At 37.3% G+C, this 23929-nt stretch overlaps 1 protein-coding gene across 1 annotated transcript in view; it reads left to right on the forward strand.

Moving 5' to 3' along the window:
- The first annotated feature begins 4851 nt into the window (after positions 1-4851).
- Positions 4852-23929, forward strand: part of LOC150105037 (2',5'-phosphodiesterase 12-like) — a 108084-nt gene continuing 89006 nt past the window's right edge. Inside the window, exon 1 of the mRNA XM_090396112.1 lies at positions 4852-5894. Within this exon, the coding sequence (XP_090252238.1) occupies positions 5110-5894 (785 nt within the window). The 5' untranslated portion in view covers positions 4852-5109. The remainder of the gene's footprint in view (positions 5895-23929) is intronic.

Raw genomic sequence — 23929 nt, forward strand, 5'->3', positions numbered from 1 at the left:
TATTGTTCACTGATGTCATTAAGAGTTACATCATTTAAGTCTGTTTTCTTAGTTATAGTTCGCCCACCGATTTGAGGTTCCTCGAAACTACTGCGCATGTCAGAAAAAGGAGAATCCATTCCGATAATAGGGTAATCAGTCTGTCTTCTGGGATGTAATAATAAACAAACTGAGTTTGTTTATTATTACAGGTCGGAAAATTTAGCTTTTCTTTTACGAACATTGTTGTTTTTAAAGTGTAACTATTTTGCTTGTATAACAGTTGGAAAAATGTACGTAGAGTGTTAATACGTGCAAATACTGCGTTCTACATAACACAATGTCACTTCGCTCGATGATAAGTTTCCTTTTATTCTGGGACTTTTTAAAACAAAATCCGATTTCAGGAAGTATTTTCGTTAAAGTTTCTCTTTTCCAAGGAAAATTAATTTTTTCTTTAAGCAAGTTCAGAATAGTTGGCACTCTTTTCTCGAATACGTAAAATTCGTGAATAGCTCTTCTTATAACGTCTACATCAAAATCATTCAAAGCTACAGTTTCGATGGTTTTCTTTCTCTGGCGCTTTTTTTTTTATTTTTTTTTTTAGGAGATTTAAATTTTGGCTTACCTTCACCTTTTGATTCCCTACGAATTCTTTTAAGTCAACCCCGATACCCGCACTTGCACGTTTTATGACTTGAGAAAGGGGAACAAGAAGACGGCCTTATGACGATTCTTTTTCGCAGAATATCAGCACATTATTCAATATTCTTTTGCAAGAGCTACTGAAACGTTTAACAGCAGAACTTGTTGACTGTACTGGATCCATCATACAAATTAATAATAAAAAAATAATGCAAAAAGAGAACAACAAAAATCAAGCTAGTACTAGTACAGCGACAGACAAGAAAGCACGTGATTTCGCATGTTGGCGACCAACATGAACCCCTCAGCATGAATCGACTATTCTTGGCACAAAGCCAAGAAGGGACCTAGAAGTGGTGGGCGAACTATAACGGCTATAATGAGTATCTTATCAATAAAACAAGGATTAATTACAAGTCTTCTTCAAATGCGTACATTGCACGCATCTCTAAATGCGTGCAATGTACGTTTTACAACTTTAAATTTACATCTTTTTTTCTCATCAAGGTTTCTCATCCCCTATGAACAAATCTTTGCCATCTGGCTCTATCTCTGTCCATTTCTGCCATTTCTCTGAAACTCTATAATTGTGATCTTTCCTACAGAGACTGCAGCCAAGTTATTTTTGGCCTGCCTCTTGATCGTCTTTCTCCGATGATTCCATTCAAGACTATATTTGGTAATCTTTGAAATGACATTCTCTGCAGGTGTCCAAATCATCTTAATTGCTGTTTAAAAATAATAGCTATGATATCTTTTCTATAGTTTAATTTGTATTTAACTTGCATATTGTGTTTTGCTTTCTGATCAATGAGTCATTCATTTTTCTTGAGCATTTCATTACAAATGCCTGTGTTGCTCAGTGGAACTGGCATTTGCCATCGACGGTGCTAGGCAGCCCGAAGAAAGCGCATCCCAAATTCTCTTCTAGACACGAACTCCTGGAACTTTTACTGAGCCTTTCTTTGACCGGCTGCCAGAATAATCGATCACTGGTAGGGGAAAGCTGGTTTTTTATCCAAGAAACTCGGGTTATTCTTCGTGTAAACTCAAAAAAAAAAAAAAAATTGAACCGTAGAATATATACTATTTTCAGACAGTAAACATAGCCTTAGGAACAAAAGATGGCGGCACTCGTAAGTTGCCTCTCTTCGCCGAATGATGATGGTGAACAGTCTATTTTTCTACCCACTGTAGGGTGAAACCCTCTCCCATTGCGGGAGGTTTTGGGTCTACTACTCGCATGGTGACGCAGTCCATATTGGGATAGTATATCTATACTTGGGTGAAGGAATGTATGAAGGTGGAAGACAATTACAAACATCCATGCCTACGCGGGATTCGAACCGCAGCCTATTGGCTGGAGAGCGGATAAACTAACCACTTGTCCAACCGGACATTAATTATACATGGTGTCCTTCACCAAATACCATGTATAATTAATGATAGTCTTGGGTCAGCTATATCTGGTTTGCTGCCGGTGGAAATTGAACTTTTCCATCAGCTTACAAAAATTAGATAGGGTAAAACAATCTCATCCATTCCTTATACGGGAAAAAAAAGACATTAACTGAGGTTCTTTTTTTTTTTTTTGTCTGATTTTCACTATTTCTTTCTGATCGGGTGTCCATGTCTCGGCTTGATAGGTTACTGTAGGTATAATAATGATTTTATAGGGTTTTAGTTTGAAATGTTTGAAAGGCTGTTATTTTAGCATATTTTGTTTAATATATTTATATTAGAATATCCTTTGTAAAGAATGTATTTTACTGTTTCTGTTTTCAGAAACAAATTTGTTTCAGAAAATTACATACTATACGGAAATGACCCAAATATCACAATAACCAAAATAAAATCTTAAATTGCAATGTTAAGGGCATATTATATGGATCAGAGACATGGAATTAAAAAAAAAGAAAAAAAAACAAGTTAAATTGTTTTCAAACATACTGGTGAAATAATAATATTAAAAAAAAAACGCAGATGAAAATTGTTTTGGCACATCCTGAAAATGGACAGCAGAGAGATTCTTAGAATTTCTTTCACAGGAATCTCAGAAGGAAATCAGAAAAGAGGATGCCTAAATTAACTTGGCAGAGGAGAAAAAAGAAAGAGGAATGGCTGGCTGGCAAACTGGAGAGAAGCCGAATTGGTGGCTCTGTGCAGAGGTATCTGGAAGAATTTGCAATGAAGTACGAAGGGGATAAGTTAGTAATCAAATGTAGAATTAGTCGCATTTGATGCAGTTTAACATCTTTGTGAATGATCTCGCCATCTTTCCAGGAATTATAAAATTTATTTATGCTGATGACCATAGCTACACAATAAAAAAATTTCAAGTCCATTGAAACTACTCTGTCACTTGCCTTAAATAGTCTAACCACATATTACACCAGTAATCAATTAAAACCAAACCCTTTGAAAACCCTGACTGGCCATTTCCATCTTAACAATAAGGAAGCCAACGAAATGCTACGGATTTCTTCCAAAGGCTCTAATAGAAAATTCCTGAAACCCAATCTACCTCGGTGTGACTCTCGATCACACTCTTTCATATAAAACACCCATAGAAAAAAATTAGAACCCGTGTAGCTCAGTTATTGTGGCGTTTGCACATCATGGGCCTTGACCTCGCCGTGGTGTGGAAACTTGATGTGCTTAGGAAATTTATCTAAGCCATTTTTTTCGATCATTTCACGAGTTAGTCGATCTCTGGCACGGGCAAGGAGTTTTTTTCTCCCGGAAATTCGGGTTTTTCGTCCCATAAACTCAAGAAAATCGACCATAGAACCCATATTATTTCAGACATTAAATATATTGCGTTAGGGTTAGGGACCACGAGATGGCAGCACTTGTTGATCCATTCTCTTCATGTGCCGCTTAATTAGCCTTGGGCCAGGTACCTCTGATTGGGTACCGTGGAAAGAACTGTATACTTTGGCTGGTATTGTACCCCACTTCAAAGAAGCAGACAAATGAATGATGAATGCCACCCACTATTTGGCCAGACTACAGATGCCACAAAGCCCAAGATCCCGACATAGCATCCTAGCAACTTTTGAATCACCTAAAAACTCTCCGGAGACAAGACGTCAACAATGACTTGCACTATACCCTGAGAATAATACTGGTATTCCAACAGCAGAACATCTTCCATGTGGTGCCCACATGGACTGGAATACTTGGAAAAGCCTCAGCAGACTACGAACGACAGGATGCTGTAAACAAAACGTCATCAAATGGGGCTACCTCACTGGATCAGATAATTGTGAGTGTGGGAGAACCCAGTCTATGGAACACCTTTTTTGTCCCCTTCTTCAATCACCTTGCACAAAAGAGGACCTTATATTCTGTACAGAAAAAGAAGTTGATTGCATAAGATTTTGGAGGAACATCAGACCATATTTATTGTATAACTCATGTATAGTTTCTTTTTCTTCATATTTTACTTATTAAAAATAAAAAAATCAGCTACCGCTTTTTTATTCCCGTATATAGAGAGTAGGCGAGGCCGTTTTTTAGCCCTATCTAACTTTTGGAGACTGAATGGGCAGTTCAATCTCAACTGGTATCCAATCAGAGATAGCTGGCCCAAGGCTATCACTAATTAAGCGGCACACAGTGAAGAGAGACGGCTCAACAAGTGCCGGCATCTTGTGGTCTCTAACCCTAACACTCGTATTTAATGTCTGAAATAATGTGGGTTTTACGGTCAATTTTCTTGAATTTACGGGACGAAAAACCCGAGTTTCAGGGAGAAAAAACCCGCATTACCCTGCCAGGGTTAGGCTAACTCGGGGACTCGAAAAAAAACGGCTTAGAAAAATTTCTTCTAGTCGCCGACTAGATTCGAAACCAAGAAGTCTTCCTTCGTGCCGTCAAGTGCCGTGGTATTCAAACGCCATATCCACCGAGTTAGACAGGCTTTTAATTATTATTCCCTGTATAATTCACCTACCAAATTTAAACTGTTCTCATTTGTAATTTGTTGTAAATAATGTTCTACCAGTTACTTATTACTCTACCACTTGTGTTTGGATACGAAATAAATAAATTTGACACGGTATCCATTTTTCCACTTGTTATGGTTTTGAATGGTGTTTTTTTTTTTTTTTGGAAGTTTATTTTAAAATATATAGAGGGCACTAGATGTTTGTTGAAAATCTGACGTTTGTATGAAATAGTGATTGCATAATTGAGTTGGTAACGTGATTATGGTAGGTTGTTTAGTTTGTGTTTTATGGTTATGTTAGTAATTATATATATGATTAGAGGTGCAACAGAAATCGTTAGGAAGTATAAGTTTTTCTTATGACTTATTCGTTAGATATATATCTTTACGAAGAGTATTGATGTTTGCTCTCCTAAGAGGAATGCTCTGACTTCCCAGTGTTACTATAAAAAACGTTGTTGATGTTGAAAAATGAAAAAACTTGAATCTAACTTTTCGGTTTGAAAGCTCTTTGGTAATATAAAAAAATAATAATGTCCACTTGCATCCAGGAACAAGCAACTGTGCACTTTACAGATAATGATCATATGATACTTTGTTTTAAATATGGATCTGTAAATATGTCTGAGACAATGTTTAAATTTGATCGTTGCAAGAATGAAGAATTGAAAAAACTGTATGCACGTTTGATTACAAAGATATCCGACTCTTGTATAAATAGGAAAAAGAAGAAAAGGAAAAACGAAGAAGAATCGCAACCGAAAGGTGGGATATCTACGAAAGACTTTGAATTGTCTCTCTGTTATAATGGTGAAATTATTTCTCCTGACATAAAGAATGTGGATGCATGGAAAGACGGAGCAATACTAACAGTAGGGAACATGAAATATGATGTGTGTGTTAATCCTCCAGTTGTAAAGTCAATCACATTGCCAAAATATATCATGGCTGGCTTTCCAGTGTATCCAAAGGTCGTTTTAGAATTTGCCACTCAAGAACAGAGTCAATTTTTATGGTATAAATCCTCTACCAAAGACAAAATGGATTCATTGAACAATTGTGCTGGAAAGACAGAACATAGCAGCACTTTGGAAAAGTCAGAATCAGAGTTGTGGCAAGAAGCAGGCACTGGATACTTTTTACTTACATCAGTAGAAGATATTGGAAAGAAATTAAAAGTTGTATGTAAGCCAAAATTGGACAATAAGAATGGTTTTGAAGTTGAAGTTGAATCACCGGGCACTGTTGAGGCAGCACCAGGTATTTGTCCTTTTGAAGATAGGCACATATATACAAACAATCTTACAGATTGTAGTAGGTATGAAACTGTTAAACTTACTAAAGATAAATTTGAAGATTAGCAGATCAACTTATTTTTTTAAAAAAAGAAGCTTTTTTTTTTTAAAAAAAAAACTATATTTTGACATCATTCTCTAAATGCTTAATTACAATATCCTTCCTTTAAACACATAACATCTTCAAGAAAAAACAAAATGATTAAAATCACTACAATTTTACTCTTGGAAATTGGCTAAAATTCAGGTCATTCCTAAAGGATGACAAATCTTTAATATTAACATATTATCCAGTTTCTTTTCACTTAAGTTCTTTCTAAAAGTAATGGAGAAAACCTCCAGTCAACTTGTACGCTACATCAGAAACCTATCAACTAATAAATAGTCACCAATATGGATTCCATCATCATCAATCAACTCAAGATCCTTGTTGCATAAGTTACCTATTTTGGATAAATGCCATAAAAAAATATTTGGGAATTTCCACTGGTCACTTCTATCTCTCAAGTATTGATTGTTTTGGCACAAATGCCTGTTAAATAAACCTCTGTCATGGTTTATCTTCTATGGGACAAAACTTCTTTATTCTACACTTTGCAATTAATGCTAAAGTTCTTCATGACTCATTCTTTCATTTGTATCTCAGTCTTCTCCAGCTGATAAATGCAATCTACAACTTTTGCTAATGAGAATACATTGCTTTTCTTGCACTGTTTTTCATTTCACGAGCCTTCTGCTATATAAATTGCGAAATCTTCAGGGTACCAACTTCTGTAGCATTAAATTCTGGTCTTCTAGTAATTCTTTACTGGGATGCTGATGATCTTATTAATTTCATTGCTAGTAAAACTCGGTCTTCTCTCATTTCTCACAATAAAATGAGAAAAAAAAATTGACTTTTTATTCCAGTCATATCTTGAACAACAAAATCTCTGAACAAGACTAGATTCTTGGCATTAACAGATTACAAATATGACCTCATTGAAACATTAGGTTTTCTCTTTTGCTGAAGGCAATTATTTTACTTTAGAACAGATTAACTCCATACAAATTAAAATCCACCAAGTGAATGCTCTTCTTGCATTCTGGGTGATGCTTCTAAGAGCCACCTTAAAATATTTGACTTGCTACAGAAGAGAACGATTATGTGAATTAAAGATCTGTCTCCCCAATTCAGTGGACCCTTGAATTGCTGGTAATTCTCCCACTCTTCCCTAAATTTGTTTTAACATATATATTCATTGTGGGTTGAAAATTTTACAAACTATTCCAGGAAATTGATGAAGAAAGGGAGTTGAAGTTCAGAAGGCATATTGCGAAAGTTTCCAAAGTGGCTCATAGAATTACTTGGTTGAGAGGCACACTGACAGAAGGAAGTATTTTTATTTTCTATAATGCTTTGATATAATCTGGCTTGCTGGTTTTCATGATAGTGAGGAAGCACTGGAGAGGAACTAGAGGCAAGTATTACTTTTTATAATGCTTTGATATAATCTGGCTTGCTGGTTTTCATGGTAGTGAGGAAGCACTGGAGAGGAACTAGAGGCAAGTGACCAGGATAGTGAGTGGTCTGTGAATGTTATTTTTAATTAAAAAATATTTACAAGGATTAACTGGCATTGATTAAAATTGATTTCTCTGCAGTCTGGCAGAGAGTTTACATGCTCATTGATTATTAAATAAGATATTGCAAATTACTTGAAAATAGTTTTCTTATAAGATAATATTACAAATTACATTAAAATAACAGTTATGATCATTATTCACATTATTTCATTAAATAGCAAGAAAATCTTTCTTCTTCCCCTTTTTTGGGAGGGAGCAATGATGTTACTTCTAAGTTGAAAAGTGAATTGTGATGCAGTTGTCCTGCTCAGCCAGGAGTTGATTCTAGTCTTGGTGGAAGAGATCAAGAGTGCTGTCCTGCCTGTGGGATGATACTCATAGGGAAGATGGCCTTTCATCTTTTGTTTAAAGTCTGCAAGCAGATGGTCAGTTGCCTCTCTCAGTGAAAGTGTTGTGCTGTCAGCTCTTGTGCATCAAAGATAGAAACTGTATATTACTGCTTTTGCAGTGATGAAGAGATAGTTGCAGATTGAATTTTTTTTTTTTTTTCCTTTTTGACCATGCATGTACAAGATTGAGATATTCCTCTTCTGAATGAAATGGCAGGTTAAGGTTACCATTTCCCTAGATGAATGGATCAGTTTGGTATTAACAGGGATTCTAAGTAGATATGCCAGACTGTTCCAGTTGGTAGCAGATGAGAAAGGTATCCAAATATTCAGGTTGATTTTGTGTAATGTAGCAAGAGTGGGAATGGTATCATGCCACATTCTCCACTGAATGTCGGTGTCGGCTTTAGTGGCTCTAGTGTGATGTCGTAGGTCCCAGCGAAAGGTATTTGTTGGGATGATATTGGATCATTCAATGATATGGTTGGACTGTTGTATTAGTGCACTATAGATTTTGTTTACATTGGATAGTGTCTCTCCCATGCATTGCTGATTTTTTTCAAAAAGTTTCACTGATTGAGCTTATTCACCTGAAACTTATTTTAATAAGTGAAAGAGGATGAATAAATCAGTTTCCTGATTTCACAATTTTTTTTTTTGTCACAATAGAAGGGATAAGAGGGGAAGAGGAATTGCTGTTGATAATAACCGGGGAATTATGTCCACACAAGATGGAAATGCAAGGGGGAAATAGAGGCATTTTTTTTTTGATGCAGTATGGTCTGAATTGGCAGTTGACAGGATGAGATATTTAGTTAGATATTGCTGTAGGTCAGAAAAAATGGAAGGTTGTGATGAAGATTTATAGGCAACTTAGATTACAGAACAAGGGGAAGAGTAATCATTACTTATCCTTTTCATGTATCATGGCACATAAGACTGAGATCTGTTTCTACCAGATACCTCTGTCCTAAGCCACCATTTCAGGACAGAGGTATCTGGTAGAAACAGATACCTGAGCCACCATTTCTCTAGCTCTGCCAGCCATACTTCTTTCCTTTTCTGTCATTCTCTGCCAAGTTAATTTAGGCCATCCTCTTTTCTGTTTTCTTTCTGGGATCCTTGTCACAGCTATTTTAGGAATCTCTCTGCTATCCATTCCCAGTATATGCCCAATACATTTCTATCTTTTTTATTTCATCGGTAATCATTTGTTATACATTGGGGCCAAAATATTTTATGCAGACATTTTGTTTGAAAACTATTTAATTTAGCTTCCTGTTTTTGGTTAGCTCTCATGTCTTTGAATCATGGCCTATTGAAGATCTTTATTTTGGTTTTGTTGAATGATTTCCATATAGTATTTAATTTTCTGAAAGCAACATTAGCTTTTGTCACTCTTTGTATTATATCCCTGTGAGTTCCACCTTGAGTATCTACATTTGCTTCCAGGTGTGTAAAATTCTTAACTTCTTCTATAGCATATTGATTTATTTTAATATCTTTGTATCATTGCAGTTTAGTTTAAGAATACTTGTTCTAGTTATATTTAAGACCAACCATTTCAGCTGTTTTATACTTCTGATTATTTTGCTTATATATAATTGTATTTTGATTATATCAAAACTGTGTCATCAGCATAATCTAGATCTAAGTGTGACATAAGTACCATTTTAAATCCTCTTTTTGCACCTGTACTTTTCTCATAATCTAATCAGAGTCTATGTTAAATAATAAACTAGACCATAACCATGCTTTACACCAGATCTTTACTCATACCATTCAGATGTTGTTTGCTGTGCAAGAACACAGCTTTTACTTCCCTTGTACATTTCTTTGAATGTACAAGGGAAGAATGAAGAGTTAGTATCTGGAAATTTGGAAAACGAATTTCTTGATCTTGAGGGACAACTATCTTAGGCAGTAAATAACAGAGGACATGAGGATTAAGAATCTTAGATCTGATCATTTTATCACAGGATATGATTGTGAATGGGGTACATTAACCTTCATTTGGCTGGAGTAATGAGGTGATCACCTGGGTGGTGGTCACCCATGTGAAAACTATAAATAAAGGGTATATGCAGAACTACAAAGCTAGTGATTATGAAAAGCTTAAGCAGCTTGGAACTTTAGCATGGAATGCAGAGTTTAGCTCAAAGGAAATAAACGCAACATTGCTTGGGCACTGACCAAGAGCTATTTAATAGCATTCATGTGTGAATATATTCTGAAGTTCTGTCCGAATTCAAACTGATACTGTTAAATAGTTCTTAGTCATTATCATCCCTTTAAAGGGACAAGTTATCTTCTTTCATCTATTTGAAAGAATAAGTAAAGGGATTAAGTAGGAAATCTGGAAGAAGGCGCTGTTGAGGCAACACAAGATGAATAATAGCAATGGGCAGCTGCATGAAGAGTCGAAAGAACAGGCCAGGAAGGCGACTCATTTTGTATATACAGCAAAAGTGCAGTATGAGCAGAAATTAGGAAATTTAGCCAAGAAAAAATCTTCAAGTTTGGACATGTGGCAAGTAGAAAAAGAATGATTATGGTAAGATAATAGATGAAAATGGAAACTTACTAATTGCTGTAAAATATATAGTCAAGGTATTCAGTGAGTATTTCATTTTCATCAGTGAGGCATCAGGAGAATCTTGAGTTACAGGATGGATTGCTGGGGAGCGTATTTAAAGGACTTGATGACATACAGGGTGTGACAATATAATTCCCAGAATGCACCTGGGAATTATACTATGTTCGGATGAAGTAGTCCTCTTGTGCATTTATATACTGGTTTAGACTGTGGTCACATTTTTGGAAACAGGCCAGGAACTCTTTTTCTGAAATACTCTTCAGTTCCTTTATTACATTATGCTGGATATCAGTGATGTCAGAAAATCTTTGTCCTTTTAGTGCAGTCTTTAATTTTGGAAACAGCCAGAAATCACAGGGAGCTAAGTCGGGTGAATAAGCAGGATGACCTATTTCAGTAATCGATTTTTTGGCCAGAAACTCTCTCACGATGAGCGCACTATGACTTGGTACATTGAGTGATGAATGATCCACTTGTCAGGCCACAATTCCGGTGTTTTTCTCCAAAAAAAATTTTCAGACATGGCAAACTCGGGGTATTTCACTGCATTCTCTGGCATTTTGTTTTGGGATTGTACTGGAACCACCAGGTTTCATCACTTGTAATTATTCTCGGAAACGTGCTTATTTGCAGAAATATCAGTTGCAATTTGAAACTGCTGCTTCTGTTCATCTGTCAAGATCTGAGGAAAAAAGAAATCTTTCGCATACCAATTCTTTAGTTAAAATTACCCTGACTATTTCTCAATTCATTTGCCATTCATCAGCCATTAATCACACAGTTAATCACATGTCAGACCATATCAAATATCGCACTCTGTTCACATTTGCATCTGTCACTTTTGTTTTTGGCTACCCACTTCTGGGGTCGTCATTCACATCTTCTCATCCACCTTTGAATCTCTTATGTCACTCAAAGACACTTGACTTTTTCAGAGCATTCACACCATGTGCCGCTTTCAACAGCTTCAATGTTTCAGTAGCAGTTTTGCCGATTTTCACACAAAATTTGATGTTAACATGGTGCTCCAAATTTTGATCACACATTTTTATGCCAAAGTTTACATGCAGATCTCTATTGTTTTTGTTTTGCAGTACCTACAATACATTAACTAGCAAATGGCTCTCTCTCAGCTTGAGGTTTATGTATGCATTAGTTAAAACATGTATAAAGACGATTATTCATTTTACTCCAACCAGATCACCACACAGGCGACACTATGTGGCTGTTCCAGGAATTAAATCGTCACACCTCGTATAACTGCACATCTTAAGGTAATGTTCCAGAGAGTTAATGGCATGCTTGGCATACCAATACAAGAGTCTTGCAACAGCACAATTCCAAAGGAGTGGAAAGAAATTGAAGTTACAATTCACAAAGGTGGTGGGATTTGTGGTTAAGGTTCTGGAGCTGTAGGTGGGAGAGTGAACAAATTATTGGCTCATCTATTTATCTGCAGTTGTGGTTAAAGTGTTGGAGAGGTTGATGAGAGCTGATACAAAAATGGGTTAACAACACCAGTATTCTTGGTTGATGGTCAGCATAGGTTTGTTAAAACAGTCATGATTTACTTATTTACTACTACAAGGGGACAAATGCATTGGACAATGGAGATGCATATAACACTGGTGTTCTTAGATTTTGTAAAGGCTTTTGATAAATTGCCATGCAACAAATTGGTAACTAGATCGGAAAAAATGAGTTTAGATACTAGATTAGTATCCAAACCCATCCATTCCCATACACATCTTGCTAATACCTGTCTATTATGTAGGTGATTGGCTGTCAGATAGGTATCAGCAAATTGCATGGAAGGTGTAGCATCCCAAAAGAGAAAAGTTACTAGTGCTGTGTAACTGTGATCTCTTTTTGGAGCCATTATTGTTTAACTTATATATGAATAATATTGGGATCTTTGTATTCGTTAGTAATGATATTGGGAAATTTTGCATCATATGCAAATGCAATTTGCATATGATGCAAAATTGAGGAGTCAAGCAAATGTAATTCAAGAGTGGGGAAGTGAGTAGAACATTCAGTTCAGAGTTAAGTACTGAAATTTGGTAGGCAAAAATGGGATTCGAGGTATATACACTTAGTGGAGAAATTTTGAAGGAGATAGGGAAGAGAGTGGTAGCAGACACGAACTAAGTTTATGAGACACATCGCACAAATTATGAATTATTATTATTATGGCAATGCCACAGATGACCATGACATGCAGAAATAGAGACTGTAGTTTTATTTTATAAGGTCTTATATGGATTATTGTGTGAAGATTTGGTCACCTAGTTTTCATGGGGATGAGGATATATTAAAAAGAATCCAGAGCAGATTGTCTTATGTAACATCTGTTCTTTGGCATGTGGGAAATAGGTGAGGGATTGTTAATAAGTTGATGTATGGAAGAAATTCTTCATAAAATAGGAGATATGAGTAGAACAAGAGGTCATTCCTGGAAACTAAGAAGGGCGTGAACAAGAGAATAAGGAGCAATTTCTTTACACGGAGAGTGGTTGATAACTGGAATGCATTACCTGAGAATGTGGTGAATGCAGATACATGTTGAATATAGAAAGTTTTTTAACTTGGGTATATTATGTATTCAAGATACCAAGTAATTTTATATTAACTTGGTTTTTAATCCTATTTCCCAAGTAAGCAAATAGACAAGTAAGTCAAGTTTGCGCCCGCACGTAGTGCAAGTCTGAGGCAACTCGTGGTAAAGGTGGATTAAGCTGTGATCACTTTCTTAGTATTTTCCCCTTAATGTAAAGCACATCCCCTTGTGGAGATGTATGATGTTTTGCATTAAAGGCCATGGTCACTACCCATATTAGTCTTGTCAGTGGGAGCCAGACCTGACAATGCTAAGGTTGAAGTAATGCAGAGCTTATGAATTTTACCTAAACAAGTTGCCACAAGGTGCTTTGACCTTATTAAATAAAATCTCAGATGAGAGATAGATGTAGAAATTTTTTTATCTTATGTATATTATATATTCAAGATACCGAGTAATTTTATATAAACTTGGTTTTTAATCCTATTTCCCAAGTAAGCAAACAGAGAAGTAAGTCAAGTTTGCTCCAACACGTAGTGCAAGTCTGAGGAAACTCTTGGTAGTGCCAGTCTGAGGCAACTCGTGGTAAAGGTGGATTAAGCTCTGATCACTTTCCTTAGTATTTTTCCCTTAATGTAAAGCACATCCCCTTGCAGAGATGTATGATGCTATGCATTAAAGGCAATGGTCGCTACCCATACAGGTTTCGACCTTTATTGAGGTCTCATCAGTGGGAGGCAGACCTGACAGTGCTAAGGTTAACCATAACATCACTGGCTAAAAGGGTGAAGCAAGATGTTTTGTTATTTCCCGTTATCTGATAGGGACGAATTGAAGAGAAGATTTATGAGCTGTGAGCTCACCCTTGGGGGGGGGGGGCATGGAGATTACTCGTCGTTGATAGTATTTAGGATGGCTTTTGGCCTCTTGTGTTTGAAGAGGTCAGTTTCATCGTAGTTTTGATCTCTACACACTCTAACAATCTACGATGTTGGGGGGGTGTAGAGATCTTTGAGAAGAATTTTGCTGCTGTAGTTTGTAGGAAGGAGTAGATGTAAGGGATGTTTGTATCTCTATGCAGTTGGATGTTTCTTACAAACCATGGTGCATCTAAGATCATGCGCAAACACTTATTTTGCACTCTCTGTAGCTTGAAGATGTTGGTGTTGGATTGTGGCTCCAGGCTGGAGATGCGTATGTCACTATGGGGCGGATCATCAGCAGGTAGAGAAGTATTTTGAATCTGGTATTTAGCTTGCTTTTTCTGTTTATTAGAGGGTAAAGTTGTGCGATGATTTTAGACACTTTTGCACACAAGGTTTTGATGTGTGGGTTGAAAGTTAATCTTTTGTCTAATATTACTCCAAGATATTTTGTTTTTGTTTGCCAGGGGATTTTGGTGTTGAATAGATAAAGGTCCCCCTTGGGAGTTGCCAATTTTCTGGTGAAAAGTATCGCTATACTCTTTTGGGGATTCACTTGTAATCACCATTTGGAGAATCATTGTTCTAGTAGTTTTAGTAGATTTTCTTGCAGTTTTTTGGTGATGAGATGTGGCTGTGGAGATCTGGCTAGTACTGCTGTGTCACTGTATAGAGTGCTAAGATGGATGACATTGGGTTGTGTGGGATGTCTGCCATATATATCGAGAATAAGATTGGTGCCAGTAGGGAACTTTGGGGAAATCTTGCTGGGATCCATCGCTGACTTGAAACTGTTCTGTTTATTTTGACTTGTATGTGTCTGTCCTGGAGGTAAGATTTAATGAGGTGGACTATTCTTGATGGTATGCCTGCTGAGATGAGTTTGTGTAGTAATCTGAAGTGCCATATCTTATCAAAAGCTTTTGCTATGTCGAGGAAAACTGCTCCAGTGTGCTTGTGCCAATTATAGCTGGTGGTGATGTACTCAATTAGCTTATGAATTTGTTGAGTGGTACTGTGATGTTGTTGAAAGCCAAATTGTTCCTTTGGAAGGATATCTAACTCATTTACTGAGGCTTGGAGTTTGGAGAGGATGATTTTTTCGGCAATTTTGCCCAAGTTTGAGATTAGGCTGATGGGTCGATAGCTTTCAGGCAGGTGTGGATCTTTACCTGGTTTATGCACTGGGACCACATCTGCGACTTTCCAGTAGGAGGAGAAATAGTTGAATCTGAACATGGCATTGATTATTGCGGTAATATGTATGCCTTCTCTTCGGGGCAGCAGTTTAATAATTCTATTTGTTATGCCATCAGGGCCAGGGGCTTTTTTATTCTTTAGCTTCTTTCGGACTTCATAGATTTCCACTGGTGAGGTTTTTGCAGGTTTGTTGTTGCAAGTGTCGGTAAGTTTTAGTGCATGTCTGACATGGAGATGGATTTTGTAGACATGCTTGATGTCCAAGTTGTTGTATGCATGGCTACACTGTTTTTCTAGTTTTTTTGCTATCTCATCAGCTTTTTCTGCATTCGCTGCCACGCTACTTCAGCATAGTCTGTTCCCGTATGCTGAGCAATTTCACTTCTTGAAGGTCAGTACGGTAATCTCATTACTGGTGGTAACCGTCATACGAGTATACTCGTAGTTGGCTTGTGCAGAGCACATACCATCTATGAGTATACACAGTTTTGCTGCTAGCTCCACAAGCCAAGCATTTTTTTTCACTGCTTCAAGGTCAGTACGGTAATCTCGTTGCCAGCAGTAAGCATCATAGAGTATACTCGTAGCTGGCTTGTGTAGCTCATATACCAACTATGAGTATACTCGTAGCTGGCAGCGAACGTGTTAATATCTTCCAGATGGAGTCTTTGCCAGGTGATATAGAGGCTAATTTGGCTTCCCATGTTTTGTTCCTGTGAACTTTAAGTGCTTCTCTAACTTCATTGTCTCGTTTGTTGAGGATCTTTTTGTCTTGAGGTGCACGGGTGTTATGATACCTTTTCCTTGCTTTGTTTTTGTCCCTAATTAAATCCATGATGTCTTTGAGTAGTCGGTTTGGCTTAAGAGTGGTTTTAGTAGAGGTGACCACATTTATGGCTATGTTGATATGCTGGGTCAGGCTTTTGACAGCATTTTTCATTTCTTTTGTGGAGCTGATGTGAGGGACAGGTCCAATGTGTTCCGGTAGTACTTCTGATAGTTTTTTCCATGAGATGAAGGGGTGAGGGAGGAGGCAGCAGTTGTTCTTGCTTTCCCAGCTGGAGCAGGATTGGGTTATGATTGGATGTCAGCTCGTTTAAAGAGTCTGGGTTATACTGTAGCTTAATATTTTATAGGATAGCAATGTCAAGTATGTTGGCTGTGCCGTACGTGCTATGATGTGTTGGTTCTGTGGGGCCTGCCGCCACTGCGTAGTTTGAACCGGAGTAGCTGAAGAGGGTGTAGCCATTTCTGTTGGTGGTTTTGCTGTTCCATGCAGGGTGTTTCGCATTTAGGTCCCTGGCAATGATGACTTGCTCTGTATTGCCCAGGACGGCATCCAGATCTGAATGTAGCAGATTCTTTGATGGAGGGGTTGTAAGCTGCATAAAGTGTTAGTTTCCCAGCTGAAGTTGTGGGTACTACTATTCCTGTGAGCTCTAGATTTCTGGTTGAGGGGCTGGTTACAGAGTGATGATCGATGTGGCTTTTTATGAAAATGGCAGTGCCACTTCCTATAATTTTAGTCTGTTGTTTCTGTGGAGGAGGTATCCTCTAAGTTTGGTGTTGTCTGCTGGTCTTAAGTGAGATTCATTTATGAGGATGATGTCTGGGTTGTATCTCACTGCAAATTCTTGGAGTTCCAGAACCTTGTTTCTAAGTCCGTTCACATTCCACGTGATGATCTGTAGGGAAACTGCGGTGCTTTGTTTTTATGCATTTATAAGGACTGCTAGGATGGATTGGGTTTCTTGTAGAAATTATTTTCTGGAGTCTGACGTGGGGTTAGATTTGCTGAAGTCCTGCAGCATATTTGCGAGGGACTTTGTAATGACGGCTGCTAAATTTGGGTGGTATTGTCCCTGAGTGGCCTTTGTTGAGGAGAGTACATCTGTGTAGGTCTTGGTTTGCCATGATCGGGGCTTCTGGTTGCGGCAGTTGGTTCTCTATCGTGTTTTGTCGACCTCTGGTGGGTTGAGGAGCTGGGTCTACTGCTACTGGTTTTTGTAGAGGAGGCAGATCATCTGTTTTTTGGGTGTTGTATGCATCCTTTGTAGTTTGCTGGATGAGGGCCCTGCAGTTTGCACATTTAGCCGGGGTGGATTTTGACTTGGTGCAGGTGTTTGTGGGATGGCTCTCACCGCATTTTAAGCATTTGTATTCAGCTTTACATAATCTCTGGGCATGACCATACTTTTGGCAGCTGTGGCACTGTCCTGATGAGGTCCTTTTTCTTAGTGAATGCTAAGGTTGAAGTAATGCAGAGCTTATGAATTTTACCTAAACAAGGTGCTTTGACCTTATTAAAATAAAATCTCAGGATGAGATATAGATGTAGAAAGTTTTTTAACTTGGGTATATTATGTATTCAAGATACCAAGTCATTTTATATAAATTTGGTTTTTAATCCTATTTCCCAAGTAAGCAAACAGAGAAGTAAGTCAAGTTTGCACCTGCACGTAGTGCAAGTCTGAGGCAACTCATGGTAGTGCCAGTCTACGGCAACTCGTGGTAAAGGTGGATTAAGCTCTGATCACTTTCCTTAGTATTTTTCCCTTAATGTAAAGCACATCCCCTTGCGGAGCTTATATAAATTTATAAGCTCTGCATTACTTCAACCATAGCATTGTCAGGTCTGGTTCCCACTGACGAGTCCTCAATAAAGGTTGAAACCGGTATGGGTAGTGACCATTGCTTTTAATGCATAGCATCATACATCTCCGCAAGGGGATGTGCTTTACATTAAGGGAAAAATACTAAGGAAAGTGATCAGTGCTTAAATCTCCTTTACAACGAGTTGCCTCAGACTTGCACTATGTGCAGGCGCAAACTCGACTTACTTGTCTGTTTGCTTACTTGAAAAATAGAATTAAATACCAAGTTAATATAAAATTACTTGGTATCTTGAATACATAATATACCCAAGTTAAAAAAACTTTCTACATCTATCTCTCATTCTGAGATTTTATTTAATATGGTCAAAGCAACTTGTTTAGGTAAAATTCATGAGCTCTGCATTACCTCAACCTTTGCATTGTCAGGTCTGGATCCCACTGATGAGACCTCAATAAAGGTTGAAACTGGTATGGGTAGTGACCATTGCCTTTAATGTATAGCATCATACATCTCTGCAAGGGGATGTGCTTTACATTAAGGAAAAAATACTAAGGAAAGTGATCAGAGCATAATCCACCTTTACCACGAATTGCCTCAGACTTGCACTACGTGCAGTGCAAACTTGACTTACTTGTCTGTTTGCTTACTTGGGAAATAGGATTTAATACCAAGTTTATATAAAATTACTTGGTATCTTGAATACATGTTGAACGTGTTTTGAGCACAGTTTGATGAGTTTTGTGTTTGACCACGTGTACTAGCTGCAATGAGTTTTCTGACTCCATTGGATGTTTGGTTTAATAACTGTAATTCTCATCTTCCTGTGCTACTGGAGGAATTGAATGAATTCTTGTTTCAGATAATTCAGTCTGTAAGTTTTAAAGTTTAATAGGACAAGATTGCATTTGACAATGAAAATTCATTGTTTTTTTTATTATTTATTATTTTTTTTACATTCATCTCATGGTACTATGCAAAAGTTTCTGAAAGTGGTTGACATAGGATGTTATATTGCTTCATTATGAGTCAGTCTGTTAAGTGTTGTCATTATAATAGCTTGCATTATTTTCATGTAAACTTTGGTTACTTAATTGATTTTGTTATGTGATTTTTGAGGTGAGTGATGTGAAAAAAAAAAAAGAAGCAGACTTTGGATTGATATTTTTTGATAAAACTTCATTTTAGACCTGATATTTCATTCTGTCGTCACTTATCTGTTTTCATCAGGAAAAATTCATAATCACATTTAAAGAAAGTTAGAGAAGTCTGGTCAAACATCATGAATACAGATTGTTTTCTTTGATTTGAAATTGTGTATGAATAACTCATCTTTAGGCATTTAAGACAGATTTAACAAACATGATTAGATAAGTAGCATGTGTAAAACTGGTTATTTATTATTATTCGTGACACCTCCGAAGAATCCAAAGACTCATTGCGGGAGGACACCTACTGTACAACTCTCCGTCCCACTACTACACCAAACCTTTGTTACCAGTTATCTACATCAACACCATCTACTGCCCACAACCACCACCACCACCACAGCTAGCATTTTTGTCTGTAAATTGCGTGTGTTCTGAAAGTGTTAGATCATCACAGATGTTAGATCATCTTGACATGCTGGTCAGAACATTGATGTGATAGCTGCGATTCCCTGCCTAGACCTGGCTTCCATGTCCCAGTTTGAAATTGTAGCTCAAAGAATGGAGATTTAAGGGTTTCCCATATCCAGATCAAATCATAAGTTTTTGCCAAGCACAATCATGATTTGTAAGATGAACACCAATGTTACTGACATTGGTATACTGAATTCAATGTATAAATCATAAAAGGGATCGTATTGAAGATAACAACAGTAATCTCTAGCTAACTTATGCCTATACTTTGATATTCAAGTAGCAGCATCACCACCTTGTATTATTGAATCCATAAGTAACATTAGATGTTTTCCTGGCAGATAGAAGTTTGAGAAATATGTAAATTAGTGCATATACCAATTATAATCACAATGTATGTTAATACAATATTACTTTAACACCTAAATTTTTATCTCCTTTGATTTTTATTTGCACCTCTGATGAGAATGAGTAGGATAATTAAGGTGCTGGACAAAGAAGAAATGAGCAAGAGAGTTAGTCGTGATTATAGGGATGAATGATCTAATTGGACATAAGAAGGATATGAGGATGAATATCAGGAAACTATTGAGAAGAGTGAAAGATAACAGTGTAGTAGAAGGGTTGTCAGTGTGTTGCCAAGGTATGTATGATGATGATGAGTTGCAACGGAGAGCCAAAATCATGAATGTTGTGCTAGCAGAGTTGTGTGAGGAGAAGAGAAATGAAGTTTGTGGATGTGTGGTTTGTTTGAGGGAAGAATGAAATTATACAGGCATGATGGGTTGCATTTAAATGGCTTTGAAGTTAGTGTACTGGAGAAAGTGCAGTGTGTGATGCATGCAAGAGGTTAGAAGAAAGAGATGAAGGGAAAAATCAGGAAGTACAAGATGAATACTAATAATAATCAGTTACATGAAGGGTATAAAGAACAAGCCAGGAGAGTGACTCAGTTAGTAAGGAAAACAAAAGTAGAGTATGAGCAGAAATTGGCAAATCAGGCAAAGAAAAACCCTAGAGTTTTTTTAGGTATGTGGCAAGTAGAAGGAAGAATGATCATGGTAAGATGAAGTTAATGGATGAAAGTGGTAAGCTGCAGAAGACATTGTTGAGGTATTAAGTGATCACTTTATAAGCATGTTTCATCCTGATCAGGGTGGAATCAAGAGGAACTTAAGTGTAGAGGACATAGGAGGGGGATGGCTTAACTGTGAGTGAGCAGGAGGTATTTGAGGAAATAAATAAGATTGATTTCAATAAGGCAATAGGATTTGATGACACATCACCATGCATCTTAAGGGAATGTTCCTAGGGAATTGGCAAGTAATTGAAATATAATTTGAAGCTACAGCCTTATCACCACCTTTATGCAGTGGAACAATTTCACTCTCCTTCCACTCCCTTGGAACCTGTGCTGTTGTAAGACTTATTAAACAGGCATGCCAATACTATAGAAGGAGGGTAAAATTGTTCCACTGCATAAAAGTGGTCATAAGGCTGTAGCTTCAAATTATAGGCTGGTCTGTATATCTGGAGTTGTGGTGAAGGTACTGGAGAGATTGGTGAGAAGTAGGATACAGAAATGGGTTGATAACAGCATAGGTTTGTTAAGGGGAGATAATGTTTCACTAACTTACTTATGTACTATAACAAGGGGACAAATACCTTGGATAGGGGGAGATGTATATACATTGGTGTACTTAGATTTTGCAAAGGCTTTTGATAGACTGCCACACGACAAGCTCTTATATAAATTGAAACAGATGGGATTGGATAACAGACTTCTGAGTTGGATCAGTGACTGGCTGTCGGATAGATATCAGAAAGTTGTATGTGGGGGTGCGGTATCCCAAAAGAGAAAGGTGACTAGTGGTGTGACACAGGTATAAGTTTTGGGGCCATTCTTCTTCAATTTATATGTTCATGATATTGGGATGAGTTTAACTAGTGATACGCAGCTGTCTGCAGATGATGCACAACTGGGAAGAGCAATGCAGAGTCAAGCAGATGCTATGGCTTTACAAAAGGAATGGAATAGATTGCCTGAATGGGCAGGTAAGTGGAACTGTCAGTTCAATGCTGCAAAGTGTAAGATTTTGATATTTGGTTAGCAACAATGGGATGCAAAGTATACATTTGGTGGGGAAACTTTAACAGATGTAGAGGAGATGAGAGATCTAGGAGCGATGGTGGAGAAGGACCTGAAATTCTGAGACCACATTGCACAAGTTGTGAAGACTTCACATCAGATAATGTCAATGATGTGGAGGACCTTGACATACAGAAATAGAGAAGTTATGATACCATTGTATAAGGCCTTGATCAAACCTTTTATGGATTATTGTGCACAGATTTTTTACCTGGTTTCCATGGTGACGAGGATATGTTGGAAAGGGTCCAGAGAAGATTCACAAAGGTGGTCTTTGGAATGTGGAGTATGAGGACGGATTGAGAGAATGTAAGTTGCAGGGCCTCATGAATAGGAGGTAGAGGGGAGCGGATATGATTGAGACATATAAGTTAGTCAGGGATTGTTATCGCATCGACATGGAGATTTTTCATAGAATGGGAGAGGGGGTAGGACAAGAGGTCATTTCTAGAAACTGTATAAGGAGGGTGTGAGCAGAGGAGTGAAGAGTAGGTTCTTTGCATGGAGAGTGGTTGGTGATGGGAATGCATTGCCTGAGTGTTGTGGATGTAGACACATTGAATCAGTTTAAGGCATGGCTGGATGAGCATTGTGTGTACCTCCTGTGGAGGTCAAATGTTAATAATTTTTCCTAACTGACATTTTACATGAAATTACATTTGTTTTATTTATATTTTATCTAAGTTTATGAAGGGACATTTATTCTTTCACACACATTTCATGATGTGTGTGAGAGAGAGATTCTTTTTAAATGATTTTGTATTTTTATTATTGGAGAAGTTAGTGACAGAATTCAGGAATAGGTGGATGGGATATGATCTCTATGCAGACAACATGATTTTGTATAAGGGTAAATCTTGCCTTAGTAATTTACTCACTTATAATAAAATGATACAGGTTGGATAAAGTTAGATGAACAGCTACATAGTAATACTGCTGACCTATACAAAGACATCTGATGAGATACCAAAACTTCCTGTCCATCTCCATTTGTGGAGGTGGATATGAAACTAGCAATATGTGTAAGAGGATGACTGATGGACAGACATTAAGTAGTATATGGAGAATTCAAATTTTAGGTGTGTTATTATCATTGTTAACATTAATTAATCGTACAATAACAGTGTGCTGTTATTTAATTTGTAAAGCAGTGATATAGGAAATTTGAGGGGGGGGAATATCCACTTGTTTGCTAATGATGCAAAATTGGGTAGAGCTATAGTTAACAAAGGATATAGAGATCCATTCTGCAAGTTGATTTAAATAGAACTGACATTACACCTCCATGGAGTTCAGGGACTCATCACAGTAGGGTAATGTACCACTTGCATGCGCGCGCACACACATACCACTCATTTCATACCATGTCATCAACTGTCCACTAATAGTATTTTTTGTGTGTCGATGATTTATCTGTACATGGAATGAAAAACTGAATTTCCTGAATCAAAAATCCTTCAAACTCGCTTTCAATTGGGGGAAAAAAAAATCCACATAATGGTTCTTTGTTGTGACAAAAAAGCATACTGAGGTCTTCTCCATTTGAGGGTCATGTCGTCCTATTCTTCCAGTTGCACCATAGGTGTTGCTCTGAGCAAAGGATGCCAGTTTAGTGTATCACTGTAAGATTTTGTATGTGTACTTAGGGATGAAAAGGTTACAAGCTGTGTACTACATTAAATGAACTGGACTGCAGGAAATTAATAAGGGAGAGAGTTGGGAATGATGGTGCATAAGAATTGAAGATCAAAAGGCAATAGCAAAAGTAGTCAAAATAGCTCATTGAATCATCTGATGGTTGTTGAACACGTGTGTGCACGCACACACACAAATTGGCAGAAGAGGTTATACTCCCTCTTTATAAAGCTTTGATATATCCACATATAGACTGTTGCATGCAGATCTGATTACTTGGGTTTCTTGAGAATGAAGTAGTGAAAAGAATCCAGAGGTGAGTGATCAAGATAGTAACATGCTTGTGTGATGCTTCTGATTAGGATAGATTAAAGGTTTGTGTTTAAAAAAAAATTGGTTGGTTGGTTGGTTGATTGATTGATAGGAGTATATGATAAAAAAGGGAATATGAAAAAAACATGTAAGTTACTGAAGGAGTTTTATAAGGTTGATGTAAAAAAAAATTTTCAGTACATGACAAAGAGAGCAAGGGGTATTTCCTGGACATGTAGAAATGTGATTAGCAAGTGCATGAAGAGTAGATTTCTCACATAAAGAGTGGTGAATGAGTGAATGGAATGGGTAGCTAGAGTTGGTTTATGAGTGCTTTGTCGTTGAATAAGTGCAAGGCATATTAACTTTTGTTTTTCTCAGATATCTAACAAATGCTAGCATGTTAGTATTCAACTCCCACTGAGCTGAAGATCATTCAGCTCAGTGGGAGTTGAATTCTATTCCCTGGTGAGACTATTCTCCTGCTGTTTTG

This window comes from Typopeltis vanoorti, chromosome 7, assembly GCF_054136105.1.
Source record: "Typopeltis vanoorti isolate ZY-2024b chromosome 7, IOZ_Tvanoo_1.0, whole genome shotgun sequence".
NCBI lineage: Eukaryota > Metazoa > Arthropoda > Arachnida > Uropygi > Thelyphonidae > Typopeltis > Typopeltis vanoorti.